Raw genomic sequence first — 24,333 nt, 5'->3', positions numbered from 1 at the left:
CGTCTCCTGAGGGGGTGAAACTAAGCAATTGAACAATTGATATTTCACTTTATCGTAACTTTTTTTTTTCCTTCAACTTCTCTGTCCATATATTTATTATTGATGCTTATAATTATTAGTCTTGGACTAAACCTATAAATTTGTATCTTTCCTCCAGTTGCACCTTTTTCCATTAAAGTCCACGCGTTATCTGCGCTTAAAGCCCCAATGGACCTTAGAGCTTTTTTGTGCTTTTCGCTTTTGATAACATTGGTGGCATCTCATTTAGTACTCAGAAAAGATTGCATTTTCTATTTTACTGTACCGTTTTCTAATATCGATGATGCTTTTACGTGGATGGCAGTTCTCGCATGGTTGGGCTTGTTCAGTTGCTCTTAAAATCCAATGCTGCAGGGTGCTTGGTTGAGGATTATGCTGCCTGCTTAGAGCTGCGATCTGAAGAATGTCAAATCATAGAGGATTGCCGTGAAGATTCAGGTGTTCTTATACTACAAGTAAGTTACCTGGATCTAAGACTTCAGAACTGGATGATGATAGATTTTACTCTCTAGCAATAAGTCTTGATCCTGTATTCTTTAGCCAAGTTTAACTGGAATGATCGGAATGGCGGAGAAGGATGTTTAACTGAAAACTTTGAATGAGGTGGAGTCTGTCTTCTTTATTAGTTGGTATTGTACTGTGTTATGATAAGCTGTAACACTAATCTACTTGGACAACGTGCTATTAGGGGAACTTGAATCTTCTAGTTTTACTTTGAAAAATAGGTCTTCCAATAACATTTTAAGAAGGCACTGCATTGCTATATGCAAATAATATAAGTTTTAATTGAGAAATCTATAAGTAAAAACAATTGATAGAATCTATTGCCAGAACTTGCTATGTTAATTGGATATGTTGATGGAATAGAACTTCAAAAACTCTTTATAAACAAAGATATAGTAATACTGTGTTTGCCCTTGGAATGTCAAGATAAGTGTCTCCCCAGTATGGTGTGTTGTGAATTTCCGCCTTTAGCTTTTATAACTATTTTCTGCTTTCAATTTCACATATTTCGGCATTTTATATTTGTGGAGGGCACATTTAATTTTCCTTATTTAACGTAATACGCTGTTTTCCTTCTTCATGAGTTTCTCAAGTCCCGATCCTTAATTAAAATATTAAGCTTCCCTGTTTCTTGTTTGTTACTTTGAAGTTCTCTGTCTCTTTTTTTTGGCTATGAATTTGAAGTTCTCTTTTTTCTCTTTAGGTAATCATAGTCTGCGGGTTCCTAAACATGGGACATTAAGAAGAAATTAAGTTGTACCTTTTCCCAAAGCTTCTGATTCCTCAAATGAGTTTGCCTAGTCTATTTGAATGGAAAGCGATGCTCTTACTTAGGTGTCGGTGTAGCATCCTGAAAAGAATCTGTAACTATAGTCAAATACAGATGCATCTCTTCACGTCTTTTTGTGGCAATATGTCTTCATATGTAGAAACCATGTTTAATCTTTTGAGCACATATGACATGTAATGGTGCTAATCATATATCACATAACATGACATGTAATGGTGCTAATCGTACATACCCACCAGCATTCACTTGATGCTGGATGTCAATAAAATCATCCTTTTCTGATAATCTTTTTTGGTGAATATTATTACTTATGAGAGAACGAATTTGGTCAAAGCTGGTGCTCCTTTCCTTTAAAATTTTGGTAGCAGTCATTACTGATTCTCTGGTTCTTCAATTGCAGCTGCTTATTGATAATATTAGCCGGCCTGCCCCAAATATCACGCATCTATTACTCAAATTTGATGTCGATGGTGCTGTTGAGAGGACCGTGCTTCAGCCAAAATTTCACTATAGGTTCTATTTCAATCGATATATGTTTTTTTAACTATGTGCTCCTTTGTTTTATTGACTTGAAATTCGTTCTTTCTACTGCAGTTGCTTGAAGATCATTCTTGATGTGTTGGAAAAACTTCTGAAACCCGATGTCAATGCTTTGCTCCATGAATTTGCATTTCAGGTTGGAATTGTTTGATCATTGTATCGGGGTGTATGTTCTTGTTTATTTGCCTTTTTCATGTGAAAAGTCTATTGACTTTAAACTGCAGAGTTTTGTCATTCTATGTTCTTGGAAACTGTTATGACTCCTTGTACTTTGGTGAGCTTATAATTGGTTACTGTATGCAGCTTCTTTATGAGTTATGTACCGATCCCCTGACTTGTAATCCTATGATGGATTTGTTGAGCACCAAAAAGTATTTGTTCTTTGTACAGGTGCGACTGCATAGATTGAAATTATTTTAAATAGTACTCCACATTTAAGAAAAAAAAATTCTTCTTCTGATCAATATTTTTCTCAATTATTTGTTTAAATTTATCTTTACAGCATCTGGATATAATTGGTATTGCTCCACTTCCCAAAAGGAACAGTAGTCAGGCACTTCGTATCAGTTCCCTTCATCAGGTCTGTTTTTGAGCTAGTTGTTCTTTGTTCGTTCGTCTATTTTACTAGGTGAATATGCTTTAATTTTTCTCTAATTTTACTTAGTTGATCTAATTAATTGGTTTCACATGTCCCCTGCTTCTTCAGAGAGCATGGCTGTTGAAGCTGCTAACAATAGAATTGCATGCGGCTGATATGTCTACTTCCACTCATCGAGAAGCTTGTCAAAGTATTCTATCTCAACTATTTGGAGAGGGAATTTTTGAACACGATGTTGATCTCGGTGTATCTTCTCCGTATCGTCAAATCATTCCTGGAGTTGATGGAGCCAGAATGATTAGTAAAGCTAAGGTAAAGTTTTTACTGCTCAGTGTGTCATGAGTATATTTGGAATATGATTACATCCTGTCGTGTTTGCACTGTTCTCATTGTTACTAATGACACATTCCAAGCATTTTATTTCATGCTTCTGTTTGCTGTATTTGCATTGTCCTCTTGTCCCTCTCTCTGGCCATCTTTTACTATCACTTCTCAACATTCTTTTTAACATGCCAACAATTTATTTGCCTTTTGTTCATACGAAGCTCAAGCATTTGCTCAAAATCATTGAAACATTTCTTTTCAAGTCTGAACTTTTACGTTTTCTTGTGTCTTCATATTTATATGCACCTTGCTCTGATTCTTCCACTTATGTTAAGTGGTGACATAACCCAGATTGTTCATTACATATACCCGAATCTCTGTTCAATGTGTTCTTAACTTCTGCCGCCTCCATTATCTATATCTCGATCATTTCTTCCTCCTCTTCGTCTGCAACAGTTATGAGATATCTCCCGAACCGTTTAGAGCAACTTTCGCCATAGTTTCTCCCTTTTGATGTTGATTCCCTTTTATAGTATGTAGAAGGTGTCATGTATAAGTTGCTTCCAAACCTGTGCATACTGCTATCAAAATATTTCTAATGCTTCTGTTGTTGCTATTTCAAACCCCTTGATAGTCGTTGCTTTGTTTACAAAATTATGCTGGGATCATAATGCAGGATTAATAATCGTTGGATTGTTTAGTACTTATTGTTTCGTTCAGTGGAATAAAAATGGATATATAGTGTATAATCCAAGTTGGTTTGATTTTAAACTGGATAAACTTGGATAGATTTTTGTTTCTAATTTTAACCTTACAACAACAACAACAACAGCCACCCAGTGTAATCCCACAACGTGGGGTCTGGGGAGGGTAGAGTGTACGCAGACCTGATTCCTACCAAGGTAGGATAGCTGTTTCCGAAAGACCCTTGGCTCAATAGAAAGCATAAAAAGAGGTCAGATAAGGCCAAGAAATTCAAAGCGATATGGAAATGAAAATAACGAAAGCGACTAAGCCATGATGGAGTAGTTTGCAAAGGGGCAGTAGCTATCACAGACAAAATAAGATAATCAAAGTACAGAATAACAAATAGTAGCAGAAATCAAAGCACAAGAACTTATATCGCGATAATGTGACTACTAATTTGAAAGGATAAACGATATTATCTACTAGCCTTCTACCCTAATCTGAGTCCTCCATACCCTCCTATCTAAGGTCATGTCCTCGGTAAGCTGTAATTGTGCCATGTCCTGTCTAATCACCTCTCCCCAATACTTCTTTGGCCTACCCCTCTCTCTTCTGAAACCATCCATGGCCAACCTCTCACACCTCTGCACTGGGGCATCTGTGTCTCTCCTCTTCACATGTCCAAACCATCTCAATCTCGCTTCTCGCATCTTGTCTTCCACCGAGGCCACTCCCACCTTGTCCCGGATAGCCTTATTCCTAATCCTGTCACTCTTGGTGTGTCCACACATCCATTTCAACATTCTCATCTCGGCAACTTTCATCTTTTGAACGTGAGAGATCTTTACTGGCCAACACTCCGCTCATACAACATAGTCGATCTAACCACCACTTTGTAGAACTTGCCCTTAAGTTGTGGTGGCACCTTCTTATCACATAGCACTCCGGAAGCGAGCCTCCATTTCATCCACCCTGCCCCAATACGATGTGTGACATCTTCGTCACTCTCCCCACTGCCTTGTTTAATAGACCCAAGATACTTGAAACTACTTTTCTTCTGGATGACCTGGGTACCAAGCCTCACTTCCACGCCAGCCTCTTGAGGGTGCTTCACTGAACTTTCACTCCAAGTACTCTGTCTTGGTCCTACTCAGCTTGAACCCTTTAGACTCTAGAGACTGTCGCCAACCCTCCAGCTTAGCATTAACTCCGCTACGAGTCTCGTCGATCGGGATTATGTCATCCGCGAAAATCATACACCATGGCACCTCACCTTGAATATGCCGCGTCAATTCATCCATCACCAAGGCAAATAAAAACGGACTAAGAGCTGATCCTTGATGCAACCCCATCACAACTGGGAAGTGCTCTGAGTCTCCTCCTACTGTCCTTACCCTGGTCTTGGCTCCCTCATACATGTCCTTGATCACCCTAATGTACGCCACAGGTACACCTTTAGCCTTCAAGCATCTCCATAGGATCTCCCTTAGAACTTTGTCGTAGCCTTTTCTAATTTTAACCTTGACCTTCATAATATAGCATTTTGAAAAGGGCTTTGGCAGAAGTATACTTCATAATGTTATTTGTTTTATCATCTCTAGTTAATCCTTGGATTGTTATCCCACATTGGATGTGGTATAAAACTATACCAAGATCCCGATATAAAATTATACAGGTATTGTCTTTACAGAATGTTGAAGCGTGTGACCATCTCATCAAAAGGTTTAGTAGAGAGGGCTCGCTTTTATTTACTTATTTATATCTTCAACACGGTTCATAATCTAAGTTTGATTTTAAGCTGGATAAATTTGGATAGTATTTTGTTTCTAATTTTAACCTTAAGCTTCATAATATAACATTTTGACAAGGGCTTTGGCAAAAGAGTGATTTGCCTTGTTATTTGTTTTGTCCACGTCTGGCTCCGTGGATTGTGTCCTACATTGGATGTGGTATAAAAGCTTAAGCTATAGGAAAAGCACACTTTCATTTACTTAATTATGTCTTCAACACGTTCCCTCATATGCGGCTTGATTCTTTTTCATGATGGTTTTTAATAATGGTTGGTGATGAAACTCGAACCCATGATTTCTGCTTGTTCCGTGTACCATTTTGTAGTGTCTGGCTATCTCATTTGAAAGCTCAATCAGTTAGAGAGAGCACACTTCTATTGATTTATGTCTTCAACATCGAAATTAAAAATTCAACCAAACAAAGTATAGAACAATATCAAATTTTATACTGGGATTATTTTGTTATCCTGGTAACCAAATGAGCCCTTATTGTGGTATTCCTTCCTTGTCACTTGTGTTTTCTTCATAACTTTGATTTTATTATTAATATTTTTTGGATAAGATCTTTCTTTTCTTTTGGATAAGTAAGATAAGTATCTTCTATTTTCATTATTAAAGAAAGTTAGAACAACTTCCATTTGCATTTATGTATAGGTATTGGAGTTGCTTGAAGTTGTCCAGTTTAAATCTCCTGATACTGTGTTGAAATCTTCACAAGCAGTTTCAAGCGCGAAATATGGGTTTCTGGTAGGAACCTTGTTCGGTTTTGGATCAGTTTTTCCTTGCTTTTATTTTTTGGGGGAGTAGTCTTTTCATTCTCTGGAATTTGCAGGCTGAAGATATACTTACCAATCCCACTACTTCTGAAAATGGTGGTATTTACTATTACTCAGAACGTGGAGACCGTTTAATTGATCTAGCTGCATTTCGTGACAATTTATGGCAGGTGCACTATTTCTCAGCACTCCAACTTTTCCTTTCTTTTGTCCCTTTATTTTATTTATAAGATCCCTTTAGCCATGTGAGATTATTTTCACCCACTGGAGGTGCTACATAACTTTTCTTTTTAAATTTTTATCCCTCTTTCAGAAATACAACTTGCTTAATCCCCAGAATGCCTCGTTCAATACTGAAGTTGAGCTAAATGAAATTCGAGATACGATCCAACAGCTGTTACGATGGGGTTGGAAATACAACAAAAATCTTGAAGAACAAGCAGCTCAGCTTCATATGTTAACTGGCTGGTCTCAAATTGTTGAGGTCACATTTCTTCTCCTTTGTCTCTTGGTTCTGAATTTGTCGGTACACTTTGCTGTATGTGAGTGTGTAGGGCTAACATTTCCTGTTTATGCAATTTTTCTTCTAGGTCTCTGCCTCCAGAAAAATATCCGCTCTTCCCAACCGTTCTGAAATATTATTTCAGTGAGTGACATGCCTTTTTTTTTTCCCCGTTTTGTTGCTAATCTGTTATCCCATCTCACTTTTTACTTCCATGCATAGGTTGCTTGATGCCTCTCTCGGTGCTTCTGGTTCTCCCGACTGTTCACTGAAGATGGCACTGATACTGACGCAGGTTGTACTTCTTTCATTTTCTTGGTTTGTTGAAGTGGCGACACCATGTATTATCAGGTACCTTTATTATTATTCTTAGTTTTATAAGATATTTGTGTAGGTTGGTGTCACATGCATGGCCAAGCTACGTGATGAAAAATTCTTATGCCCTAGTGGTTTAAACTCTGATACTGTCACTTGTCTTGACATCATGATGACAAAACAATTATCTAATGGAGCATGCCATTCCATTCTATTCAAGCTGATACTGGCAATTCTTAGAAACGAATCATCAGAAGCATTGAGGCGGCGGTATCATGCTTCATATTTGATTAATCTATTCTTTTGGTTTTGCTGTAGAGACAAAAAGAAGTCTCTGACTTCTTTTGTTTGTTTCTTGACTACAGCCAATATGCTTTGCTCCTTAGCTATATCCAGTACTGTCAGCATATGCTTGATCCTGATCTTCCAACCACAGTTATGCAATTATTGACAATGGATGAACAGGAAAATGATCTGGATCTTGAAAAGGTTTTACAATCTTAGTGGGGAAACAGCCCATTGCACCTCCCTCTTGTTATATTCTTACTGGATCAATTTAACACAATGATGTAGTGAGTTATTGTTTCATTTTTTCATTCTGTTCTATCTTGAACAGATTGTCAAAGATCAGACTGAAATGGCACATGCAAATTTTTCAATAATAAGGAAGGAAGCTCAATCACTTCTAGATCTGGTGGGTAACACAGATGAAATGAATTCTTAATTTTATTTGTTGTTTCTTCTGATGCTAATCTGTATCCGGGCTTGGAACCGGCAATGTGAGCAAGCTCACATAGGCGGATTTACCTTCTCTCACTAGATGCGCAATTTATTTTCTTTAGCGTGTATCATCGTTACTCTATCGCTCCACTTTCTATGATTATCATAATTCATCTACTTTGTACTCGATCAAAGTCTAAAAGATTGATTTCCTGTTCCTTTTCCACCGTATCTAACACATTATTGCTCCATATTTCCCTTTTACATTTTGAAGTGTAAATGTATCACAATTGCTTTCCTGCTGCACTAGCTTACCATGTTTTTTTTTTTTTTGGTCAAATTCTAAAAACAGATCATAAAAGATGCAACTCATGGCAGTGAATCTGGAAAGACTATCTCTTTCTATGTTTTGGATGCTTTAATTTGCATTGATCATGAAAAGTATTTCTTGAGCCAAATGCAAAGCAGAGGCTTTTTGAGGTCTTGCCTTATGAACATCAATAACTTTTCTCAGGTATATGATATATTACTCCCATAAGATCTCTGTTGATATCTAAGCGTTCTTGCCTTTACTTCAAGTATTACTGTTATACATCTTTGTTTTCCTGTCTGTTGGAGCATCTGATCACGTCGCCTCCAAATTCTTTTTTTGGATGTAAAATCTCTTCAACTAAATTTCATTTACAGGTTTTCATTGTTTCCTTCTAGTTTCACATTTTATTCCTGTCAGCACTTTTTTCTGTCAATATTTATTAGTAATTATTAATACTCGTATTTGTAGTAGGTTCACTTGAGTATCCTTGCTATTTTATGTGTCTACTTTGTATTTGTTTCCTTGGTTGTGCAGCATATTTTAACTGTAATGTAATTGAAGTGTATGCAAAAACCTCTTATTATGACATGCTGTTGCTAATTGAAAAATCCTAGTAAACCAGCTTAATTTTCTCTTAAAATTCCTCTGCTTTGGTAGTAATTCAAGCCGTGACTTCTAATATAAAAATATGGAATCAATGAATCATATGAGTTTTTGGTATCAACTTCAGTAGATCAATGTCAACCACAAATAAAAATGTTGCGTTTCTTTTTGTTGTTGTTGATGACTTTTAAATTTATTTTGGATCATTATTCAAAACATTTTGTATTCTTTTTCTTGTTTAAATGAATCTTTGTTTGTGAAGTGCGCTAAAGAGTACAAAGATGAAATCAAAGGAAAATCATGATTATGTTAAAGCTCATGCAGCCTCGTTAGGGGGTGTATTTCTCCTTTGAAATGTGTATTAACTTTCCAACCTGATGGAAACCCTCAGTATTTTGTGTCTGTTGTTACAGAAATTCAATTCTATGCATTAACTTGTATGCAATATGTTGCGTAGTTCTTTTTTTTCTTTCTTCTAAATCTACTTTTCGTGGGTTTTAAAAGTTCGATTGGCATCTCCCATCAGGATGGTGGGCTATCTTTGGAGTCAATGCAGCGTGTATGCACTCTTGAAGCTGAACTTGCTCTTCTTCTGAGAATTAGCCACAAGTATGGGAAATCTGGGGCCCAGGTGCTTTTTTCAATGGGTGCATTTGAGCACATATCTGCCTGTAAGGCACTGAGTATGCAATTGAAGGTATTTGTTCTTCTCTTCATGTGATTTGCTTCGCAGTGTCCTTTTTGATTAAATTGTTACAATCTTTTACTAGGGAAGCTACCGACGCATGGATGGCAAATTTGGAAGAGAATTGTCAGTTGATGTTGATAAACAACGAATGATCATAGCTCCAATCTTGAGATTGGTGTTTTCCCTTACTTCATTGGTCGATGTATCTGAATTTTTTGAGGTTTGCTTCGTTTCTTCAATATAATATAATATAATGCGGTATAATGTAATAAAGACATGGATGAGATCTCTGAACGCACTTCTCACAATTTGGCACTTATGCACATGATGTAATCATTTAAAAAAAAAAAAAGAAACTTTGTTTTTTGGATGGAGTGGGCTCATGCAAATGAGGAAAAGGGGAAAATAGAACTGGAAAACCCTTTTACTGTGACTGAAATCCTGTATCACTTATGTGAACAACTAGGTTCAACCACAATTCCGATGTAGTCATCAACTCCCTCCCTAAATTTTTTGGTGGAATTTGATTGGACGTGGAGTGGAAGAAAGAAACGAATGGCTTTTGTATTTGCATCCATTGGGCCTATAAGATGTCATGGTAATTCCTACAAGAGATGTTAGTAAGGGAAAAATGGGATGTAAAAAAGTTTCAAATCTAGAAAGGTCCCAATCTTTTCAGGATGGACGTAAAAGGAAAAAAGACCCAAACAATTTGGGAGATAGGTATACTATCTTAAAGTAATTGAGCGAGCAATAGGATTGAATATAAATGTCATGAAGAAGCTACTATGCCTTATTCCAATTAAATAGTTTAAGCAATTTCCTTAAAGCTTATTTCTTTCGCTGGTTTTTCCTCATTTGACCTCACTTTTCTGTGTGTATTTAGTCCTTATCACACGGAAACGCTATCACTCCCTAGGTCAAGTGCCAGTGGAATCTAGCCAGCTAAGTAACATTTTCTAGCACTATGTCAGAGTGTGATATAAAAAGGACCAAGAAGGAGTAGAGCCAAGTATTTAGGTTGTTCTTGGTTAGGAGAAGCTCAACCTTCTGTAGTTATTTTTCATGCACCAGATTTTTATATTTTCCGGAGCAACTAATAGATCTCTCTCCCTTGGCTCCAATTAGCATCCCTAATTCTGCAGTATCTCTTTTTCTTATTAATCTAGTTTATAGAAAATGATTAATATCGAAGATTTTTACTGTTTAATTTGCTTTTGTTCTAGGCACACAAAGGAATGACTCTTTATTTCCTCTTTGTTTCTGCTTCTCCTTACTGCGCTCGTCCTTCTCATTCCTGTTGAGTTTTTGAATTTTCTACTCTTCTTAAAATCTGTCATTTTAATTACGTGGGTGACTAGCAGGTTAAGAATAAAGTTGTGCGTGAAGTGATTGAATTTGTAAGAAGTCATCAATTCCTTTTTGATCAAATCCTTCGAGAGGATCTTTCTGATGCTGATGACTTGACAATGGAACAAATAAATCTGGTTGTTGGCATACTCACAAAGGTACACATATGCACTCTCTTTTAGGTGGATTTCAATCCCATTGATGGGTATATTACTGATGTTTTAGCCATCTAAATTGCCACTTGCTAATCTTGTCTCTATTCTTACACTTTTTCTTACTTCTAAACTGTAAAACTGTGTAGATTTGGCCATATGAAGAGGCTGATGAATATGGTTTCGTTCAAGGGCTTTTTGTGATGATGCGTTTTCTTTTCTCTCGTGAGCCAGACTCTTTCATTACAAACCAATCCATATGTTTTCTCGAGGTAATAAGAGTTTCTAGGTTTAGCTTGATTGTGTATTCTGGAGGCAAGATATATATAGCGGTGAAGCTTGTATAGTCATAGACCTTCTCAGTTGTGTTTCCATTTTTTTATGTATTATCAGGAACAGCGGAAGGCAGACGTGAATGCATCTCGTATTTGCTTTAGCCTGAGCTCTTATCTCTGTTTTCTTGTAACGAAGAAGTCTTTAAGATTGCCGGTACATCAAATTGACTTGTTTAATTATTTTCCTGTGTATTAACTTTTAAATTAATGGTTGGGCATGGGATGCTTATGTCTTTTTCTCCTGCTGGTGCCTTGAGGATACGAAAAGGCATGTGTCACAATTTTGTTCACTGTATTTGGATCAGGTCTCTGATGGTCCAATGGACTATCGCACTTCTGCTGGTCAGCAACAGCCAACCTTGAATTTACTTGGTTTTCTTCTCAATTCTCTGACCACAGCATTGGAAAGAGCTACTGAGGACAGATATTTACTGCTTAGCAAGGTGAAAGATATGTGTTTTGGCTACTGAATAAAGAATTAGTATTGATTATCTGAGCTCTAAATCTTTTTATTATCCCAGATTCAAGACATAAATGAACTATCAAGACAGGAAGTGGATGAAATCATTAATATGTGTGTTCCCAAGGGCTGTATTTCGCCGTCCGAAAACATCCAAACAAGGTACGTGCAGCTTCATGTAATACAATTGGAGGGTGGTGGGTACTAACTAGGAGAACATAGTTTAGATTTTGTTCTCTCATGTTTCTCCTGTACCTCTGAGAGATTCGAGGGGAGTGTTAAAATAAGTATCTTGAGTTCATTGTACAGTGTATTTGTTGAGAATATAAGAAAAAAAAAAATGTGCTCGCTCTATAAGCTTAAGCTTTTAGATGAGATGGTCACACATTTCAACACGGTATCAGAGCATGCCTCCTGGCATCAAATCTCACCGCCACCTATTAACAAAAAGAATTTCCTTGTGCTTGACTCATGAAAAAAGAATCAGGACCATATGTGAGGGGCATATTGAGAATATAATTAAGAAAATAAAATTGTGCTCTCCAATAGCTTAAACTTTTAGATGAGATGATCACACATTTCAACATTGTTGTTTTAACTAGAAGAGTAGTTAGTTCTGTTAGAAAGATAGATATTAATACTAGTGATTAACTGTTAGTAGGGTCGGTTAGTTACAGGTTATATAGCCTGCATTATACTGCTCATTTTGGATAATTCAGTTAGAGTGAGATGATTTTCACTTTCTCCTCCTCTCTAGAATATCTTCTTCCTATCTTCATAAGCTTGTTACTGGCGGACCTAGGTTATATTTTAACAGTGTATAGTTCTATTGGTGGAGGACTAGATGATCCAACACTGTCTGTGCTAAGGAACAGTTTTATGGCGCAGTGATGACAGCTCCAAAAGAATAACTACTAAACTGTATCAGGAACTACTAAACTGTATCAGGACATAATATATCCTTGAAATTCCATTAATCTCTAAGGCACAAAAGAGGTACTATTTGGAGGTCAAACCGTAGGAAGTACACTTAATTTTTATTTATTAATCTCTATTGCAAAATGTAGATTTTGTTGACCATCACATGTAGGATGTACAGTCATATGCTTAGTCTAACAATTATTGTGCTGACTAGATGATCCAACATTGCTTATCCCTTTAGTATGCTAATCAGCCTAGTTTTCTGATTGGTTATATTCCAGGAGATATGTCGCAATGTTTGAGATGTGCCAGATTGTTGGAGAGAGGAATCAACTTATGACACTATTACTTCTACTGGCGGAAAACGTGATGAATATTATCCTTGTTCATTTTCAGGACAGGTATGATTATTATTAAAATTTTCTTCCTTTTATGGTTGCACATATTCTGCTTGGCTAACTTCAATTGGGCATTACAGTTCTTTCGAATGTGGTACCAAACCCTACTCGAAAGATGACTTGAATTTGCTATGTGGAAAGTTAATTTCGGCTTTGGAGAGGCTTGAATTGCTAAGCGAGGTATGCTAACAAAAACGCCTTTCCTTCTCAGTGCGGCTTCTTAATTTTTACTCTTTTGCATAGTCTTAAGTTAGCTTCTCAGGTTACTAATCCTCTTAAAGTCGTGAATTCATGATTCTTAGTTTGTTCTGCCAGTAGTCATATGCATTTCAGCAATATGTATACTTTCTATACCTGCATGCCAATGCTCTTAATAATTCTCGCCCTCGGTGCTTTGATCTAGTGGTAAGAGCGCAACTTATAATGTGTGGGTTAGCTGAGGTCACGGGTTCGAATCCTGCCATAGATAAAAGCTTCGTATTCAAGTGGATAAGGATAGAGGGATGAGCCCATTATTCACTGAGTTTTGCACCGTTCACTATTGGCCCTCTGGGATTCCTCAATTATAAAAAAACAAAAGCTAACAATATTTCTCTTGTTCAGCCTTATTTAGCAATATGTAATTTTTTTATACCTGCATAGCAATGCTTGTTATATTTCTTCTTTTCTGTACTTTTGGGAATTAGCATTTCATTTTCATATTTTATTTGTTCTGCAGGATAAAACAGGTCATGACCTTAAGGTGTTCCGGAGATTAGCTAGTTCTCTGAAAGAAATATCAATTCAGAAGTCACCTGTTTGAGTGGCCATCTCAATCCTTTTCTTTTTCTTACTAAATTTCTAGCATAGGGTGTATGATGAATTTTGATGGCTTATAATGTAATGTAATTATATATTATCTTTTATATGTAATCTGTTCTATATATATATTTCCTCCGATCTATTGTACATATTGTATATCACACAACAGGCTCTAGTGTGCAATTTAGATATCCCATTTCCATGGATTTTTGTTTAGTTTGCTCCTAAATGTTTGTAGGCTGGAATTGGATTTATCCATTAAGAATTAACAAGAAAAAACAGCGGAAGTGAAAAAATAAAATCAAAATGTCCACGAAGTTTATATAAAGTGAGGAAAAGATCTATGATCAATTCTATTTGAACAAAAGATACTGACCCTACAGACTTGTGTTTTATTTTTATTGATCGTCTGTGCTATCTTTTATCAATCTCATTCGAAAAGGATAATATAACTAAAGAACATCTGCAATGAGGCGTACACAATATCTTCCAAAATTAAAGATACATCCTTGACAGGTGACCATGCAGTTTCAACATTCTGTATTCTTAGGTTGATTCTTTAGTTAAATGGCCATGTGAAATAAAAATTGTCTGAACGATGGGTTTTGGATAAGGCACTACAATTTGGTAAACTAATTTTATGTTGCACCTTCTTTAAAAAGATTAGGGTAGGTTGATGATTACCAAATATAGTATTATTATGAATTATTTAAAATAACATGAATATTGAGCGGAAAAATAGATTTCTATAGTTGATTTTAACTTGAAAAGGTCAATAGTGTTGTACTGTTGTTCATGTATGTAATTATGTATATGCGTACCTACAATAGACAATCAAAAAGAAATTGAGGTCTCTCGTCCTATTGTTTAAGTTTGTCAAAAAGATGGCGGAAAAAGTTCATTTTATGCCTCACACAACGAATTGAAAGTGATGTGAGACTTATTATTGGACATGTTGATTTTCACGATGTCGCTTATTAACTCGCCAAAGTTTGCTCTATTTCCTTCCTCCAACTCTTCTTTCATCTTTGAATTTAAAAAATAAAGAAAGACTTTTGAAATTAGTGATTTAAAATAAATAATAATATTTGTACAGTTGAAAATAATCTTATTTGAGAAAAAAATTATAAGCTTAAAGTTAGTTTATTTTTAAATATAAAAAAATGTCATTCTTTTACGATAAACAATATGGAGTCCAAAGTCCTAGCTATTCCCATTTCCACCTTATGGAGAAGGATTAGAGTTTTAATTTGGGTTTTGGAAAAGGAAACTCACCCCAACACTCAAATAAGGACAATGAGGGTATTTTAATAGCTCAGTTGGTTGACTACTTGAACTTGAACTTTCACCTTGTTGGTGAGGGTTCGATTCCAGTTTGTAATTCCCTTCCCCTATCCCTATGTAATAATATATATATATATATATATTTTTTTTTATTATTTATTTATTTTTTTTTAAAAAAAATAAAAAATAAAAAATCTAAGGACTATGACTGATATTGTTGCTGTCTATTTTTGTTTTTTCTACTTACTAGGGACTGTATTTTTTAGTGGAGCTGGGAGTCTATGCTAGAATACTTAATGAAGCTTAGAGGGAAAAAAAGTTCTTTCTGTGTTTATGCTGTTCTGAAAATGAAAATTCCTGCCTCTATTAGAGGTGCTTTATCCCCAATGTGCGTTTTTCGGTGCGAATCCAGATTTAGTTCGGCCCCAGTGCGGTCGGAAAACAACAAAAAAGAAATAAGAAAAAGTTCCAATCTAATGTTTACACCAGAACATGTCAACTTACTATGCTTAAGTGATTTAATGTGACAGAATATATATTATTTAACAATAGTCATGTGAAAGAAACATATGTACAAACACATGATATGTATCTATGGATTTGATCCTAGAGCTGAATTTTGTGTGAGTTAATTAGTGGATTCTTGATTTCATTTTTCCTCCTTTGTCGAAAACTTTGGTTCTCTTGTTCATTCTCGGCTTGACAGTACTTTGTAATACTAGTGAATTTTCTTACTCTGCTTGTATCAAATATTGGAAGCTTAGGGCAAAGTGGTAATTTAGCTTAAGTAGAAAACATTCATGTGAATCTTATTTTATTTGGTATGATGATGACATGAGTTGAGTTTAAATGAAACAGTGATGATTTATAAAGTCGACTCCAACTTGTTTAGAACTGAGGTGTAGTTGTCGTAGAAAAAAATCATGTGAGCAATGCTTTCTTCTATGCAAGGAAACTATCTTGCTCGGGCTCTTCAAAAATATCGACGGGTGCGTGTCAAATTCTTCAAAAGTAGTGCATTTTGGAGGATTTAATATGGGTGCGGCAACATTTTAGGAGAATCTGAGGACCATAGCAAGGAAATGATAATACAAGTTAACATTGCTTTAAATAGATATCGAGCTGAATGAATTATACAGAGGTGAATAACTTACATTACCCCAACGTTATTTACCAGAACATTTTTGGAACATCAAGCATAGATATTTGTCAATGTTGTAGCATAGTAGATGCATTTTATAATTTTTATATTAGGAATTATTTTATTAGTAATTTGGTTAGTGGGCATTTAGGATCAGATACTGATCACAAATCTTTGTCCTTTTCCCTGTTAGCCATTCATCTTTCCATTTGTTTATTTGAGAGATTAGCAAAGTTAGGTTAGTGGACACTTTTAAAGTGTGATAATGATCACTAATCTTCTCATTTTCTATGTTAACAACCAGTACTTTTGATAAAGTTCAAAAAAGAAGAGGTGGGAATTTTGCTTTTTCAGTTTTTTTTATTTGAGAAATACGGACTTTTGGAAATTCATCAAGTGAAACAAGCCATAAAACAAAGACATACACGAGAACAAATGAAGCATCCGTGTCTGACGGATAAATTAAAGAAATACGTTTTCCTTTTTCTGTTTTAAATTTGAGAGGATACGAGCTATGAAGATGCATCCACCATCATACTAAGAGACTCTTCCTTGTTTATGCACAAAACTCTGCCTATTGTTAATTATCGCACACATAAAAGAGAAAATAAGAGAGAAATAGTGATATGGCTTATGCTGCTATTACTTGTCTTATGAGAACCATAAACCAATCAATGGAACTTACTGGATGTGATTTGCAACCGTTGTATGACAAGCTTGAATCCTTGAGAGCTATTCTGGAGAAACCATGGAAAGCAACAGACGATCTCGAGGCATTAACAATCTTGGAAGCTGAAATCGTAGAACTAGCATACTGTGCAGAAGATATGGTTGACTCAGAATCAAGAAAGGTTTTTTTAGCACAAAAAGTGGAGGACAGAAGCAGAGCTATGTGGGAGCTCTTTTTCAACTTGGAACAATTACTAGATTGCATTGACTCCACCATAAGACAGTTGATGGCAACATGGGACAGGTGCAACAGCATGGAAGATCTAAAAGCACAAAATTACTCTCTTGGCAGTTTACCTGAGCATGTTGTAGAGCGGCCAGAGAATATAATGGTTGGCCATGGCAATGCATTCAATATCATGCAGGATCAACTCGCCGGAGGAGAAAGGGAACTAGAAGTTGTCTCAATGGTAGGGATGGGTGGCATAGGCAAGACAACTTTGGCTACAAAACTCTGCAGCGATCCATGCATTATGTCTCACTTTGATATTCGTGCAATAGCTACTGTTTCACAAGAGTATTGTGGGAGAAATGTACTCCTAGGCGGGACTCTTGGTTAAAAGGCCCATTTAAGTCTTCTATTTAATTAAAAAGGTTTCAAGTTTTTTTTATTAGTGAAATGACCCACTTTTTAGATTAGGTAAAAAACTCTAATTTAGTTGTGATTTAGATTTTAATTATTATGTCAGATTAGTACCCATCTTTTATGAACTACAAATTGGTCCAAAATCAACAATAAAAACGCTCCAAAATCTCTTTCAACATCTTTTTTTCTTCTTTCTTCTATTGCTCTTCTTCCACTCTCAATCTACCCTCTATGCATATGATTGTGTGTTATTGAGGTCCTAAAACTCTTCTCTTTTTGGTGAAGTTGGTTTCAACAAGCTATATTTGGAGAAAGATAGTGTTAAAGTTTTAAAGAAATAGTCAAGCTCAATTTAAATCCGATTAAAGACTGTTTTGGAGTAGCATTAGCCTGGGCTTTTTAACATTGTATCAAGACCTCAGTTTGAAGGTACACAAATGAATTTTATATATTTGTAAAGTTATTATGCAGATGGAATCTGGTCTGCAATGGACCGATTGACCATCGATCTGACCAATTATATAGCAGTCCTCTATGTTATTCAATAGCTGACCGATCATAGTAATTAGTCCGACAGATTCATTATAGATTTTTTTTATTTTTTATTTCCATGTTTGCAATAATGTTTCATTTTACTAGTTTCTAATAACGTTACATTATTTATTGTAGGTAGGTACAAAATCATGACAGGAGTTGTCTTACTTGTTGATTATTTTGGAAAGTGGGTAGATGACAAGAAATCGTGGAGATGGAATTCTCAAAATGATACAGTTCGAACAATGCTTGTGAGCAGTGATGTTACCTTTGATAAATTCATGGAAACTATCATTAGAAGAGGTGAATTGAGTTGCGAACATGATCCTGTTTGTGTCAAGTATATGACTAATGCAGGTGCTTTTTCGAGGGACAAAGCACCGCCAGTTGAACTAAAGAATGATGAAGATGTCCAAATTTATTTGAATGATATAAATGGTGAAGGTGGCAGGCCAATGTTACGGGTTTCCTTGATTGAAATTTTTTTGGAAAGCGGCTGTGGTTTGAACCAGCAATTTGAGAATGAAAATGTCTGCACGCACAATGATGATTTTCATGGGGGAGGAGAGACAAATACTTTTATTGAAACTAATGAGCATGTAATAGAAGATGTTCTCCCTTGTGAAGTGGAGAAATTTATGGAAACTAATGAGGGTATAATAGAAGATGTTCTCCCTTGCCAAGTTGAGAAATTTATGGAAGCTAATAAGTATATAATAGAAGACGTTCTCCCTTGCCAAGTTGAGAAAGAGGTTCCACTGGATAGCGAAGATGATGATGTTCAGTTGCCTGAACAATTAGAGGATGCAATGATTGGAACACATCATAGCTATATTTTTTCTGATGGCTCGGGTTTTCATAAAGGATATAGATTTCTGAACAAAGAAGTCGTAGTGAACAAACTGAAACTTGTCGCAATCAGAAAGGGTTTCGAGTTTGCTACAAAGAAGTCTAACAAATCATTGGTAAGTGTTGCATGTGTTGAAAAAAGCTGCAAGTGGAGGGTTCGGGTTGTTAAGTATATTAGCTCAAATGTTAAGACTACAAGTGTTAAATTTTCTTATTCCTTATTGTTTTAACTCACACAGATCATGTATCTGTCGGATAAATCAACAATTTGTCAGTGAACATACTCGAACGATCATGCTAAGTATTTTTTGAATTTTTCATTAGTTTTACTCCTTATTCATCAACTCTCAAGTCAATACGAAATATCAACATAAAACTAATAAGGAGTAAGACGATAAAGAGCGATCGATACCACATCTGTCGGACCAAAGCATCTGCTGTAACAGACATATCATGTATCTGTCGGACAGATGCTCAATTTATCAGCATTTATATGAGAGAAAATTTGATGTTACATTCTCTTTTTTTTTTGTGAAAAAGAAAGGAACAATATTGCAAACTAAAGCTTAACTTGGACGTACAAGTAAGAAAACAAATATCGGAACTCTATATGCACCAGATGGTGCCTTCACAAAAACAAATAGTCAGTCTTCTTGTAAATCCTCTTATTGTTTCAACTCGAACGATCATGCTAAGTATTTTTTGAATTTTTCATTAGTTTTACTCCTTATTCATCAACTCTCAAGTCAATACGAAATATCAACATAAAACTAATAAGGAATAAGACGATAAAGAGCGATCGATACCACATCTGTCGGACCAAAGCATCTGCTGTAACAGACAGATCATGTATCTGTCGGACAGATGCTCAATTTATCAGCATTTATACGAGAGAAAATTTGATGTTACATTCTCTTTTTTTGTGAAAAAGAAAGGAGCAATATTGCAAACTAAAGCTTAACTTGGACGTACAAGTAAGAAAACAAATATCGGAACTCTATATGCACCAGATGGTGCCTTCACAAAAACAAATAGTCAGTCTTCTTGTAAATCCTCTTATTGTTTCAACTCGAACGATCATGCTAAGTATTTTTTGAATTTTTCATTAGTTTTACTCCTTATTCATCAACTCTCAAGTCAATACGAAATATCAACATAAAACTAATAAGGAATAAGACGATAAAGAGCGATCGATACCACATCTGTCGGACCAAAGCATCTGTTGTAACAGACAGATCATGTATCTGTCGGACAGATGCTCAATTTATCAGCATTTATACAAGAGAAATTTGATGTTACATTCTCTTTGTAAATAAAACTACAATAATAAAAACTTCTAAAATGAAATATTGCACCAAACAAACTTAAGTATTCACCTCTTTATTTTGCATTGTTAATAACACTGTTTTATAATCTGGGGGTGTCTTCTTTTTATCGTACCATCGGAGCAATCTTGGAAGTGGCAAGGGAGATTCTATCAATGGCTGTCCAAAAGCCTCTCCTAGTATAGGAATTGCTTCGAAAGCCCACACCTATATTGAAAACAAAAAAAGTACTAAATAATATTAGTATATAAATTTCAGATCGATACATAACTTGTCATGACCAATTAAATTTCAGATCGATACATAATCTGTCATGACCAATTCAATATCTATCTCACCATAAAATTATTTAAGCTTACCATAAAAGCCCAAGGGAATCCTTGCAAGCTATAACCTTTAGATGTGGAATTATTTTCCTTCCATTCTGCAGACTTTTTCTTTAAGTTGACATTTAGAAGGAACTCAATTGTCATCTCAAAAGAACGCCTACCCCAAGGATATGCATTAAAGTAATCCAAGTTTGTCACCATTTTCATATTCTTTATATCAACAGTTCGCTTTTGATCACCAGCCCATAAAAAAGACTCAACAAACCACACCATAGCGATCTTCAACTTTGTTTGCGCATCAAATCTGTCACTCTTTAATATTTCCTTTAAATCATTTCCCGTTAGACTACTCTTTTTGTTCAACACTAGATCTAAAAAATCTTTTGCCTTCCCTTCATCATATAAAGCCTTACCAGTGGGAATTTTTCCACAATTCAGTCCGGTAATCATAGCAAACTCCTTCATACCAAATCGAATTGGCTTACCATCAATTATGAACCAAACCTCCTTTTTCTTTAAGCTTACAACACGTCGTTGTAGAAGATAGTGTACGATTTGGCCACAATAATTTTTGTTCCAATTCTCTAGGTTCACTTTTAATAAGCAGCCAAAACAACTATTCATAAATTGGTTGTACACTTTTTCCTTCTCCAAGTAATATTGTATAATTTTAACAACATCCCACCTTGATAAAATGCTCACAAGTCCATCAAAGTGATCCCCGTCCTCCAATTCCTTACGCAAACTATATTGGGAGAGGTCTACTGAGGTTTCACGTTTTGGTATCAATAATATATCATTCTCCTCAGCAGATTTATCCCCATTACAAGATGTCTCAGAAGACTCATTCCCATCACTAACTGTTTTAGAAGCATTATCCCCATCACTAACGGTTTTAGAAGACTCATCCCCCTCGCTAGATATATCATGTTCCTGAAGATATTGTAACAAATGTAATATCAATTAGACAAATAACGAAAACTAAAGATTGGTGTCAATATTTTAAAGGACTGATTGTAAATCGATCCGACCAACTATTAGTCGGTCTATTATATATTTAGAAAATCAGCTTGATTTTTAGATTGTTCAGATTAATGTACTATCAATCGCCTAATTTGGTAAACAAAATATTTTAGCCTTTTGGATGATTTTATAAAGCAGATCGATGGTTGATTGAGTAGACCAATTAATAATTGGTCACGTAAATTGTGACAGATTTTTACTTGGTCGGATTGATTTATTATCTGTCACTTAATTTATAAAAGTTGTGATTCCTTTCTCACTGATATGAGAAATTTAAGTTGAAAAGCTAAAAAATGAAGGTGCACCTGATTCTCCTCTAGCTCGCGGCCAACATTTTTAGGAACGACTCGCACCATGAATTCTTCAAAAAACAAGTAAAAGTTATGATCAAGAAACAACACCCAAATCCCTATAATCGACAATATAATTTACTGTGAATTTCCTGGGGTAATTTGGCTTACTCTACTACAGCAATCTAAATATTCAAACAGATTCAAAAGGAACAGTTGAAATCGACGGTCTAACTGAGGTGGAAATCTCTAATGTTACTAAAGCAAAATGGTGGGATGTACGTTGATAGCAGAGGGATTGAATTGGAGAAACAAAATATTAGGTTTATATATTTAATTTATTTACAAATAGGTCCCTAGCTTTTTTAATATTTTAATTATAGTCTAATTATTCATTAAGTGCCTTTTCTGATTTATTTTGATATATTTTGAATTGAATAAATAATAGAAGGCCATTTTGTTAATTGAGGACTTGAATGAGTCTCTCAGCCAAATTTTCTCCTCCTAGGCCTTCTTTCTTCTACAAGTGATGAACCTTATGATCAACTAGCAGATCGACTGCAAAAGCTTCTAAAAGGCAAGAGATACTTGGTAGTCATTGATGACATATGGACTACAAAAGCTTGGGATAATATAAAACTATGTTTCCAAGACTATAATAATGGAAGCCGAATACTCTTGACTACTCGGAATGTGGAAGTGGCTGAATATGCTAGCACAGGTAAGCCTCCTTATCACATGCGCCTGATGAATTTTGACGAAAGTTGGAGTTTATTGTATGGAAAAGTCTTTGTGAATCAATGTTTTTCCCCTGAATTTTAGCAACTTGGAAAACAAATCACATTAGAATGCAGAGGATTGCCTCTAGCAATTGTTGTGATTACTGGAGTTCTCTCCAAAAGTGGTAAAACATTGAATGTGTGGAGAAGTGTTGCTGAGAATGTAAGTTCAGTAGTTAGCACAGATCTGGAAGCCCAATGCATGAGAGTGTTGGCTTTGAGTTATCATCACTTGCCTTCTCACCTAAAATCTTGCTTTCTATATTTTGCAATTTTCGCCGAGGATGAACTGATTGCTGTAGATAAACTTGTGGAGTTATGGGCTGTAGAGGGATTTTTGAAGGTAGAAGAGATGAGAAGCATAGCAGAAGTGACAGAAAGATATCTAAAAGATCTTATCGATGGAAGTTTAATTTCCATCCACAGTTTGAGTTTTGATGGAAAAATAGAGAGTTGTGGAATGCATGATGTGACCCGTGAACTCTGTTTAAGGGAAGCTCGAAACATGAATTTTGTGAATGTTCTCGAAGGAAAGAGTGATCAAAATCCATATGCACAATCCATGCAGTGCACCTCTAAGAGTCGAGGTCGGATCAGTATCCATAATGAGGAAGAATTGGCTAGGTATCGTAACAATGAGGCTCATTCCATTATCATGTTTGGTAGATTCTCATGGTTCACCGCGGTTTTGCATTTCAAGCTAGTAAAAGTACTAGATCTTGCCTTATTAGCTTTTCAATTTTTCCCAGTGGAATACTTTCTTTAATTCACTTGAGATACCTAGCTTTGCGTCTTTATCCTCTCTTAGAGCATTATCTAGGATTCGGAGAAGAGGTTCTAGACATTCCTCCATCGATATCAAGCCTATGTTATCTGCAAAATTTTATACTTACCCTTCCATTTTCCCGTGAATGTTACGAATATCCTTTAATATTACCATCGGAAATTTTGACGATGCCCCTGGAATTACTTGCGATATCATGAGCTTAAAGAGAAAAGTTTGGGTTTGAGAAATTTGCAATGTCTCTCTGGATTGAGTCCTTCGTGTTGTAGGGGGTCTGTCTTTGGACTATTTCCCAATTTAAAGAAGTTGCAAATATGTGACGTCCCAGAAGACTTTCGTAGTCAGAAGTACCTGTATGATTTTTGCTACTTAGATCAGCTCGAAGAATTGGAATTTCATCTTAGTTATCCATATGCTGCTTGCTTTCAAGAAAGCATTATACCTTCAGGTTCTACTCCCCAAAATCCTCCAAGCTTTCGGATGAGAATGCGAGGGCCACCTCCTGCAGATGCTTTTTCTCCTCTGCTCCTACCTCCTCCAGATGCTTTTCCACAAAACCTTAACAAGTTAGCTTTTAAGGGGACTTCTTTGCGGTGGAAGGATTTGAGCATTGTTGGTAAATTTCCCAAACTCGAGTCCCTTAAAGTATCATATGATGCCTGCCTAGGCGATGAGTGGGAAGTAGTTGAGGAAGGCTTCCCTCACTTGAAGTTCTTGCAACTTGAAAATTCATACATTCGGTATTGGAGAGCCAGTAGCGATCATTTTCCATGCCTCGAACGACTATTTCTTGAAAACTGCAGGTTTCTGGATTCAATCCCTCTAGATTTTGCAGACATAACCACAGTTGCACTAATTGATATACGTTACTGTGCACAAGCTGTTGAGAATTCGGCCAAGCAGATTCAGCAGGACTTGGAAGACAACTATGCAGGTTCTATTGAGCTCCATATCCATAAGGCTTGTAAGACATCTTCGTTGTTGATTTTACTTCTTATGATTGTTTCTTGCATTTGTGCTTCCAGATTATGTATACTAAGGCTTGTTTTGTCAAGAACATTTTACTTGAATTAG

General features: G+C 35.8%; 2 protein-coding genes and 1 pseudogene across 2 annotated transcripts in view; 2 read left to right on the top strand and 1 right to left on the bottom strand.

The window, feature by feature from the left end:
* Positions 1 to 13,808, top strand: part of LOC132636722 (nuclear pore complex protein NUP205) — a 36,771-nt gene extending 22,963 nt beyond the window's left edge. The window contains exons 21-45 of the mRNA XM_060353723.1: positions 344 to 494; positions 1,734 to 1,846; positions 1,928 to 2,009; positions 2,177 to 2,263; positions 2,376 to 2,453; positions 2,580 to 2,783; positions 5,927 to 6,019; positions 6,105 to 6,218; positions 6,362 to 6,532; positions 6,639 to 6,694; positions 6,773 to 6,845; positions 6,945 to 7,135; positions 7,231 to 7,354; positions 7,482 to 7,559; positions 7,938 to 8,099; positions 9,028 to 9,198; positions 9,272 to 9,409; positions 10,554 to 10,697; positions 10,841 to 10,963; positions 11,085 to 11,180; positions 11,332 to 11,469; positions 11,548 to 11,648; positions 12,689 to 12,808; positions 12,886 to 12,985; positions 13,524 to 13,808. Of these exons, the coding sequence (XP_060209706.1) occupies positions 344 to 494; positions 1,734 to 1,846; positions 1,928 to 2,009; positions 2,177 to 2,263; positions 2,376 to 2,453; positions 2,580 to 2,783; positions 5,927 to 6,019; positions 6,105 to 6,218; positions 6,362 to 6,532; positions 6,639 to 6,694; positions 6,773 to 6,845; positions 6,945 to 7,135; positions 7,231 to 7,354; positions 7,482 to 7,559; positions 7,938 to 8,099; positions 9,028 to 9,198; positions 9,272 to 9,409; positions 10,554 to 10,697; positions 10,841 to 10,963; positions 11,085 to 11,180; positions 11,332 to 11,469; positions 11,548 to 11,648; positions 12,689 to 12,808; positions 12,886 to 12,985; positions 13,524 to 13,607 (2,992 nt within the window). The 3' untranslated portion in view covers positions 13,608 to 13,808. The remainder of the gene's footprint in view (positions 1 to 343; positions 495 to 1,733; positions 1,847 to 1,927; positions 2,010 to 2,176; positions 2,264 to 2,375; positions 2,454 to 2,579; positions 2,784 to 5,926; positions 6,020 to 6,104; positions 6,219 to 6,361; positions 6,533 to 6,638; positions 6,695 to 6,772; positions 6,846 to 6,944; positions 7,136 to 7,230; positions 7,355 to 7,481; positions 7,560 to 7,937; positions 8,100 to 9,027; positions 9,199 to 9,271; positions 9,410 to 10,553; positions 10,698 to 10,840; positions 10,964 to 11,084; positions 11,181 to 11,331; positions 11,470 to 11,547; positions 11,649 to 12,688; positions 12,809 to 12,885; positions 12,986 to 13,523) is intronic.
* A 2,634-nt stretch (positions 13,809 to 16,442) lies between these two features.
* On the top strand, positions 16,443 to 24,333 carry LOC132637945 (late blight resistance protein R1-A-like; annotated as a pseudogene).
* Positions 19,925 to 21,990, bottom strand: LOC132638750 (uncharacterized). The gene is made up of 3 exons (XM_060355527.1): positions 21,712 to 21,990; positions 20,414 to 21,316; positions 19,925 to 20,261 (listed from the first exon to the last, which is right to left on the bottom strand). Exons 1-3 carry the CDS (start codon positions 21,760 to 21,762, stop codon positions 20,094 to 20,096), a joined length of 1,122 nt encoding a protein of 373 aa, XP_060211510.1. The 5' UTR covers positions 21,763 to 21,990; the 3' UTR covers positions 19,925 to 20,093.

The sequence above is a fragment of the Lycium barbarum genome, chromosome 4 (genome assembly GCF_019175385.1).
Source record: "Lycium barbarum isolate Lr01 chromosome 4, ASM1917538v2, whole genome shotgun sequence".
Lineage (NCBI taxonomy): Eukaryota > Viridiplantae > Streptophyta > Magnoliopsida > Solanales > Solanaceae > Lycium > Lycium barbarum.
Note: the sequence above shows the minus strand (reverse complement) of the source record. Positions and strands in the feature narration are given on the sequence as shown.